A 9,269-nucleotide genomic window follows, 5' to 3' on the forward strand; every position below is an offset into this window, starting at 1 on the left:
TAGAGCGCAGGCTTCGTAGTTGTGGCGCACGGGCTTAGTTGCTCCGCGGCATGTGGGATCTTCCCGGACCAGGGCTCGAACCCATGTCCCCTCGTTGGCAGGCGGATCCTCAACCACGGCGCCACCAGGGAAGCCTATCTTGCTCTTATTAAGTGCCAAACTCTGTCCTAAGCACTTTGTATGTGTCATTTATTCAATCATCTAATTGCCTAACAGTTCTATGAGGTAGATTCTCTTATTCCCCTTTTACAGATGAGGAAACTGAGGCACAGAAAGATTAAGTAACTTGCTCAAGGTCACAGCGGTAGTCAGGTAGAGACAGGATTTGAATCCAGCTGGTCTGTGCTTCTGGGAGGAAAAGTAAAAAATAAAGAAAGGGAGTTGAAAAAAAATCAGGAAGACGGTGCAAATGTAGTATCTGGAGGTAGATAATGCTGAGGAAAGGGATAGAGAGAGATGGCTGGAGGTGCTGTGGGGCACAGTTTGACTTAGTGGGGCCAGGGAGGACCGCTCTCAGGAGACGACACTGGAGCCACGAAGAATCTGTGTGGCCATGTGAGGAAGAGTGTTCCAGCAGAGGGAACAGCAAGTGCAAAGGCCCTGAGGTAGGAGCAGGCCTAGTTGTTGGAGGAACATTGAAGCCAATGGGGCAGGAGGGCAGTGAGAGGGGAGGAGGATTGGAGAACATGCTACAGCCTCAGGAATCCCCCGCACAATCCTTTCTCAGGTTGTATGGTTATATAGTTAACGTCTATCTCCACCCCCACCCTCCCGCCCCTGGGTTGTCTGGGCAGGACCTGGGAGGATCCTGGTGAGCAGCTGTGTCCCCAGAGCCACCCAGTCCAAGGCCAAGCACACATGAGGTTCTCAGGGAAAAAAAAAAAAACAAACAACATTTTTTTTTTTTTCCTGATTCTCTCTCTCTCTCTTTTTTTTTTTCTGCAAGGTTTACTCTTTTTTTTTTTTTTTTAATGGTTCTCAAACCTAGATGATCTTCAGAGTCACTTTTATTTTTATTTATTTATTTTTTTAATTAATTATTATTTTTTTTTTTTTGGTTGTGTTGGGTCTTCGTTTCTGTGCGAGGGCTTTCTCTAGTTGCGGCAAGCGGGGGCCACTCCTCATCGCGGTGCGCGGGCCTCTCACCATCGTGGCCTCTCTTGTTGAGGAGCACAGGCTCCAGACGCGCAGGCTCAGTAGTTGTGGCGCCCGGGCTTAGTTGCTCCGCGGCATGTGGGATCTTCCCAGACCAGGGCTCGAACCCGCGTCCCCTGCATTAGCAGGCAGATTCCCAACCACTGCACCACCAGGGAAGCCCCCTGCAAGGTTTACTCTTAAAACAAAACATTTTAACCATTTTAAAGTGTATACTTCATTGACATTTAGTACATTCCCAAGGTTGTGCCACCACCACTCTCTGGTTCCGGAACATTTTCATCACCCCAGAAAGAAACCCAGTACCCATTAGGCAGTGACTCCCTATTCCCCTCTCTTCCAGCCTCTGACATCCACCAGTCTATTTTCTGTCTCTATGGATTTACCTATTATGGACATTTTATATAACAGAATCATACAATATGTGGCCTTTTATGTCTGGATCCTTTTACTTAGCGTAATGTTATGAACGTTCATCCATGCTGTAGCAGGTATCAGTGCTTTGTTCCTTTTTATGGCTAATATTCCATAGATGGATATATCCCATTTTGTGTATCCATTCATCAGTTAATGGGCATTTGGGTTATTTTCACCTCTTGGTTATTATGAATAGTGTTGTTTTAGACATTTGTGTATCAGTTTTTGTTTGAACACCTGTCTTCAATTCTTTTGGATATGTACCCAGGAGTGGGAGGTTCTTATAAGATTTTGAATGAATGAGCAAATGGTTATTGGGTGGCTCCTCTGTGCTGGGTTCTGTGCTAGGCAGTGGTGGGACACAGCAGTGACAGAGACAGGCCCAGCCTCTGCCCTCACAGGGCTCTCAGTTCAGAGGGACGTAGGGAAAGAAAGACAAATTACAAATGTGAGTAATGCTGAGAGGGAAGAAAACAAAGTGCTGAGATTGAACAACAGGAAGTCCAGACATGGTCCGGGCATCTGGGAAGGCTTCCCAGAGGAGGTGATATTTGAGCTGAAATCTGAGGAATGCCAAGGAGGCTGTTAGGAGCCTGGGAATTGGGGTCAGGGCAGGCAAACTGTTCCTGCCCTGGGTGAATGATTCGAGGTACATGTGAGTCCTGTTCCATTATTCACTCACTGACTGATCTCGGGCAGGTGACTTCACCACCCTGAGCCTGTTTTCTCATCCCTAAAATGAGCTGGTGTTAGGATGAGATGGGATCCCACGTACCTAAAAACTACACTACAGAGAGTTAGCATTTACTGAGGATTTCCTGAGTGCCAGACCTGGAGCTAGTATTTTGCATAATACTAATAAAAACTATCAGACTTAACATGGACTTAGGAGCACCTATTATGTTAAGCCCTTTTCTAAGCCCTTTTCTTGGAGTGACTCATTTAATCTTCCTAACAACTCCTGTGAGGTGAGTACTATGACTTTCCCTCTTGAAGGTGAGAAAACTAGGCCCAGAGATATCAGTAACTTCCTCAAGCTGTAAGAGCTGGTGGTGAAGAGCTCTAGCCTGCCTGGATTCCCATCTTGGCTCCACCCTTGCTGACTGTGACCTTGGACAAGTGACTTAACCTCCCTGTGCCTTTGCTTTCCCCTCAATATAATGGACTTCCTAAAGGTAGTTTTTTCATAGGATTGTTATGTGTCTTAGAGGCAAACCATGTCTGTCCAACACATATAAAGCCTCAGTATATGGAGTTAGTGTGATGAGAGGCAATGCAATAAGACAAGAAAAAGAAATAGTAGGCAGAGTAGCATACTGAATCCCGACTATTCTGCTACCAGCTGTATGACCTGGGGTTAGTCTCTTAAACCCTCCAAGCCTCGGTTTCCCCATCTATGAAGTGTGTGTCTAGAAAAGAGTTAACATAGCAGGTCTGAGACTGTTAGCCTTTGGAAGCCCAGCTTACAAGGTTAACCCTTGGCTGGCTTTTGGGAACTTTGAGAGGGCTCCTACCATTCCCTGACTGTTAAGAGTGGCTCACTGTACCTAAACCGTACAAACAATATGGTTTGTGTGGATCATTTGCTTTCCTTCTGGGAGTCTGGAATTTTGATATGTGCCAGTTAGAGGGAGCCTACTTGACCAACTCCCAGTAAAAACCCTGGGCAGTAAGTCTCTAATGTGCTTCCTCGGTAGAAGCATTTCATGTGTGTTGCCACTGGGGGCAGCAGTGTGCGGTGTGCATGTTCTGTGTGACTCCCCCTGGGGAGAACTCTTGGAAGCTGGCACCTGGTTTCCTCTGGACTTCGCTCCAGGCACCTTTCCTCTTTACTGCGTATGCATCTATCTTTTCCTGTGATAAATCGTAGCCATGAGTACAACTATATGCTGAGTCCTGTGAGTCCCCTTAGTGAATCACTGAATCTGATGGTGGTCTTGGGGCCCCCTGATAAGGTAGAAATATTAATTCTACCTGCCTTTTGGATTGTTAAAGGATTAGATGAGTGTGTGTGTGTGTGTGTGTGTGTGTGTGTGTGTGTGTGTGTATGTCAGTGACTGGCACACGGTAGGTGCTCAACAGAAAGTTAGCTGCCACTATGATTAGTTTTATTATGATTAGTTTTATTCTTAGAAATATTGGTGTTGATTTTGGGGGAGGCTGAGTGAGTTGGGTCTCCGGTGGACCAGTGTCCTGGCTCAGCTGACGCCCGCGCTTTCCTGCCAGAGGATATATCGGTGGTGTTCAGCAGAGCCTCCTGGGAAGGCCGGGCTGACTTCTCCCAGGCCGACGTGCACCGCCAGATTGCCATTGTGTTCAAGACACCACCCTACGAGGACCTGGAGATTGTTGAACCTGTGACAGTGAACGTCTTCCTGCAGCGGCTTACTGATGGGGTCTGCAGTGAGCCTCTGCCCTTCACATACCTGCCTCGGGACCATGGTAACCACAGCCACCCAGGGTGACCCATCGCCTCAGAGACTAGGTCTTTGGTCTTGCTTGGGGTGACCCAAAGGGAAAAGGGGAAGAGGCAGAAGTAGAATGCAGGCTCAGAGTTGCACAGACTGGGGTTCAAATCCCGGTCTGCTGCTTACTGGCTGTGCGATCTTGGCTTCTCCTAGCCTCAGACTCCTCCTGTGCAAAATGGAAATAATAATAGTACCCATTTTATGACATTTTGGGACTATTTAATCATTCCTCCCCTCAGCACGCCCGCTCATGCCTGGCCCTTGCTGGGTAGTGCTGAGAACATAGCGGTGACTGAGACAGCCCCAGCCCTACCCTATGAGGCTCATAGTCTTATGGGGAGAGGGGGGACAGATCCATTCCCATACAGTGACAACCAGAGTGGGCAGGGCTGGGATTGGAATTGCTTACGGAACTCGGATTGCCCAGAGTGGGGCACCTGACCCAGCCTTAGGGTTCAGGGAGAGCTCCCTAAAGGAGGGGACGGCTGACCTGAGGATGGGAGGATGACTAAGCAATTCTCCAGGGAAGTGGTACAAGTTGAGGAAGAGTGTTTGAAGCAGCGGGAACAGCAAGTGCAAAGGCCCTGAGGCAGGATTGTGTCTGGGACGTACCGGTGTAGCTAGAAGTGGATTTGGGTTTTATTCTGATTAAGATGTGGACATCTATTTGCATTGGTTGGGCAAAAACCAGAACAGCACAACAACTTCCCAAATGGTCTCTATAATTAATTCTTAATTAATTCTTATTTTTAACGGATTATTTTGTATGCCTCTGGTATCTCCTAAACAGACAGCTATGGTGTGGACAAGAAGCGGAAACGGGGGCTGCCCGACGTCCTTGGGGAGCTGAATAGCTCTGGTGTGTTCCCTCTGCCCCTTTTCGCATCCCTCTCCAGGTTACTGGGAGGGGATGACTGACCCTACCGCCCTGGCCCACCCCAGGTTGGGGAGGAGGGGCTGTTGGGATCCAGGGGTCCTCATCTCTGCCTTCCCTCAGACCCCCATGGCATCGAAAGCAAACGGCGGAGGAAAAAGCCGGCCTTCCTGGATCACTTCCTGCCCAGCCACAGCTCAGGTGGGTCCTGGCTCAGTGCAAGCCCCTGCCCACAAGGTGGGCTGAGGGTGAGCCGCAGCCCTGCTTTTCTGGCCTTTTCAGGCCCCCCAGGAGCTCCTACTAGGGCAGTGCCTCACCACTTAGCCAGCAACATAAAGTGGAAAGAATAGTGGTTCTGGACACAGTCTGGAGGCTCTGATCTCCACTGGGCCATTTACCTGCTGTGTGACCTTCACCAAGTTGCTCTACCTCTCAGAGCCTCAGGGCTCCTCTGAAAAGTCTCACCACATACCTACCTCACTGACCTTTTAAAATTTAATGTATTTATTTTTACAGACACTATATAATGATCACATAACTGCTTTGTGTGTGCTTACTCACTTAATCTGGGTAATCACCCTGGGGGGGGGGTGCTGTCATCTCCCCCCATGCCCCACCCCCATTTTACTGGTGAAAAACTTGAGGCCCAAAGAGGCGATGTCTCTTGCCCAAGGTCACACAGCCAGTCTGAGGTGGAGCGGGGAGCTGCACCTGGGCATAGGTTTAGATTAGTGATGACATGTGAAACCAGTAGTAGGGAGTAGACGGTAGATAAATGGGGGTGGTGTCAGAGCCAGCTAGCCTTGAATTCAGCCACCCTCTGGCCTCTTCTACTGCAGCCTTCGTCTCAATTCACATGCCAGCCTCCAGTTCCCATGAATTCTAACCCTGTCTGGCTGTCATCCAAAGCCTCCCCACTCGCTGACCACTAGCTCTAAGAATGCTGTCCCCAACACCCCAGCGACCCCATGGCGCCCAGCTGCCAGCCAGCTGCCAACCACTCAGAGTCTGCTGAGCCTGGACCACTCCAGCCAGTCCCACCCTGAAGGTTTCAATTATCACCTGTTGTCCCCCCAACCCACTGTAACCAATGCCCGACAGCTCTGCCCCTAGAAACCCCCAATCCTAGTCCATTTCATCAACCTTCGATTCCCAATCCCCAAAGCCTCTCCTCATCAGCCACCTGTCATTCATCCACTTGTTCTGTCGCCCCGATTTCCCAGTGTCTAAAGTTCCCCTCTCTCATCCTTGTGGCAAAGCTGCCCTGGCACTAGAGTGTGATGGTTAGGAGCATGGCCTCTGGAATCAGACTGGGTTTGAATTTGAGGACACAATTTAGCCACTGTATGACCTCTTTGGGCCTCAGTTTACTTAACTTGCAGATGGAGACCCTCCCTCTTAGGGTTCCTTCCAGAATTTAGTGAGGTCACATCACACAGTTATTTAGCACAGTGGCTGACATAGAGTTAGTGCCCAGGAAATGTTAGGAACTTGCCAGAAAGCAGGAATGCCACCTGCATTTGTTTAACTGCATTTGATCATGTTTAACTGCATTCATAGCAAAACCCCAAATAACAGGAGCTTCAATAGGATAGAACATTATTTCTCCTCTCACATAAGCACAGTCCAGAGGTGGGTGGTCCATGGATGGTTTGGTGGCTGCATGATCATCAGAGACCCAAGCTCCTGCCATTTTCAGCTCATAGTTTCCACCTCATGGTCCAAGGTGGCTGTTGCAGCTGCAGCCATCATGCCCACATTTCAGCCAGCAGCATTTAGTCACATCAAGCTACAAGGGAGGCTGGGAAATAGGAGTTCAAGCAGCGCAGTGTCTCTTTCTGAGACAAGTGTAGTCAACCTTTGCTGGTGAGGTTTGTCTTGTCTCAAAAAGAGAGACTCTCCCACAGTGACACCATTTTACTATACAATTTTGGGACTTGTGACTTCTCCCTTGGGTCTCCCATGGTGTGGATATTTCACTTTTTGGTTGTCTTTATTTTGGGGGGGGGGCTTTGGAGCCTCCTCTTCTTCCTCATTCTTGGGGAAAACTCCCTAGCACTACAGGAGCATGATTTCAACCCTGCTTCTGCAACTCACCTGTGGACTGCAAGTTATTTTGCCTGTTTGCTTATTAAATGAGAATGATCCTATTTTTAGTTTTTTGAGAAACCTCCAAACTGCTTTCCACAGTGGCTGTACCAATTTACACTCCCACCAACAGTGTAGGAGGGTTCCCTTTTCTCTACATCCTTGCCAACATTTGTTATTCGTGTCTTTTTGATGATAGCCATCCTGCAGGTGTGAGGTGATATCTCATTGTGGTTTTAATTTGCATTTCTCTGATGATTAATGATGTTGAGCATCTTTTCATGTGCCTTTTGGCCAACTTTATGTCTTCTTTGGAAAAATGTCTGTTCTTCTTTGGAAAAATGTCTGTTCACGTCTTCTGCCCATTTTTTAATCGGGGTGTTTTTGATGTTGAGTTGTATGAACTTTATATTTTGGATATTAACCCCTTATCAGTCATATCATTTGCAAATACCATATGACCCAGCAATTCCACTCCAGGTATATATTTTAAAAAAAATGAAAACACTAATTTGAAAAGATACATGCACCCCAGTGTTCATAGCAGCATTATTTACATTAGCCAAGAAATGGAAACAACCTAAGTGTCCATCAATAAATAAATGGATAAAGAAGATGTGGTACATATACCCAATGAAATACTACTCAGCCATAAAAAAAAAAAAAGAAAATTTGCCACTTGCAGCAACATGGATGGACTTGGAGGACATAAGCTTAGTGACAGAGAAAGACAAATACTGTATGATATCACTTACATGTGGAATCTTAAAAAAGAAAAAAGCTAGTGAATATAACAAAAAAGAAACAAACTCACAGATACAGAGAACAAACTAGTGGTTACCGTAGGGAGAGGAAAGGGAGGAGGGACAAGATAGGGGCAGGGGATTAAGAGGTACAAACTACTATGTATAAAATAAATAAGCTATGAGGACATATTGTACAGCACAGGGAATATAGCCAATATTTTATAATAACTATAAGTGGAGTATAACCTTAAAAAATCGTGAGTTACTATGTTGTACACCTGGACCATATTGGACATCAACTATACCTCAAAAAAATTATTTTAACAACAACAACAAAAAAAGGGAGATAGAGAACGGTGATAGTCCCTACTCAGAGTTTCTTCTTGGCATTATAGGATGCCACACTGATAAAGCATTTAGCAACAGAGGGGGCATTTGAGTTAGGGCCTGGCCGGAGGTCGACCGTAAAAGCCCACCATACTTTCTTCTTTCTTCTCATCCCTGCAGGCCCGTTCCTCCCGCCATCAGCGCTGTTGCCAGACACAGACTTCTTCCCTGGCACTGTATCCCTCCCAGGCCTGGAGCCCCCTTGCGAGCCGGACCTCCTGGACGACGGCTTTGCCTACGACCCCGCTGCCCCCACGCTTTTCACCATGCTGGACATGCTGCCCCCAGCGCCACCACTCATCAGCGCTGTCGCGGGCAATGGGGGTGCAGGGGCCGCGGTCGGGGAGCCCCCCGGCCCCGAGCCGCTGACTCTGGACTCGTACCAGTCCCCGGGCCCTGGGGACGGAGGCACTGCCAGCCTCGTGGGCAGCAACATGTTCCCCAATCAGTACCGCGAGGCGGGCTTTGGGGGCGGCCTCCTGTCCCCGGGGCCTGAGGCCACGTAGCCCCCGCGGCGCTGGAGGAGAGGCGCTGGGTGGGGAGGGAGGTGGAAGGGGCCGTGCGAACCCAACCAGGATATCCAGCACCCCCATACCCTTGGGCGGCCCTTGGTCAGTCTTCCGACGTTCTCATCCTTCTGAATCGGACATCTTCAGCGCTGGCGAGAAACTCCGTAGCATCGGTTTCCCCTGAGCCCATTTTACAAGTGAGAAAACTGAGTCTGGAGAGGAAAAGGGGCTTGCTTGGCTCTCAAGCGCTAGCTTGTTGAAGCTGCTGCCTCAGCCTTCACAAGCGGGGGCACCTTCTCCAGGCGGATTCTGTTGTGTACATATGGGAGGAGGGTGCAGATCCCCCGCCCTCCGTCCCCAGGCTTGAAGGTGGGGGGTAGGTTGTTTGTTCTGAGTCTTCCCAATAAAGATGAGATTTTGAGCCTTGGGGGTCTCTTCCCTTCTCCGCTTGAGAAACACCCGCGGCCCTCACGTACAAAGTCCCCAGGATCTCCTGACACACCGCTGATCTCCTCCAAGCCCCGCCCCTCCCTCCTCGCCCGAATATAGGCCCCGCCCCTCGCGTTAGCGGAAGCACCCTGCGCCAGGCTCCGCCCCTCCCCCTTCACTCAGCCTCCCACTTCCG

At 48.9% G+C, this 9,269-nt stretch overlaps 1 protein-coding gene across 5 annotated transcripts in view; it reads left to right on the forward strand.

Moving 5' to 3' along the window:
- RELB (RELB proto-oncogene, NF-kB subunit) overlaps positions 1-9,065 on the forward strand; it is a 29,126-nt gene extending 20,061 nt beyond the window's left edge. For 2 of the 5 annotated variants that reach the window (XM_082367053.1, XM_082367055.1), the window contains 4 exons: positions 3,799-4,014; positions 4,831-4,936; positions 5,038-5,115; positions 8,256-9,065. In XM_082367053.1, coding sequence (XP_082223179.1) covers positions 3,799-4,014; positions 4,831-4,936; positions 5,038-5,115; positions 8,256-8,631 — 776 coding nt within the window. In that variant the 3' untranslated portion in view covers positions 8,632-9,065. The remainder of the gene's footprint in view (positions 1-3,798; positions 4,015-4,830; positions 4,937-5,037; positions 5,116-8,255) is intronic. The other 3 variants (XM_082367057.1, XM_082367054.1, XM_082367056.1) reach the window with 2 other exon arrangements.
- The last annotated feature ends 204 nt before the right edge of the window (positions 9,066-9,269 follow it).

Source organism: Balaenoptera borealis, assembly GCF_965194805.1.
Source record: "Balaenoptera borealis genome assembly, chromosome: 19".
Lineage (NCBI taxonomy): Eukaryota > Metazoa > Chordata > Mammalia > Artiodactyla > Balaenopteridae > Balaenoptera > Balaenoptera borealis.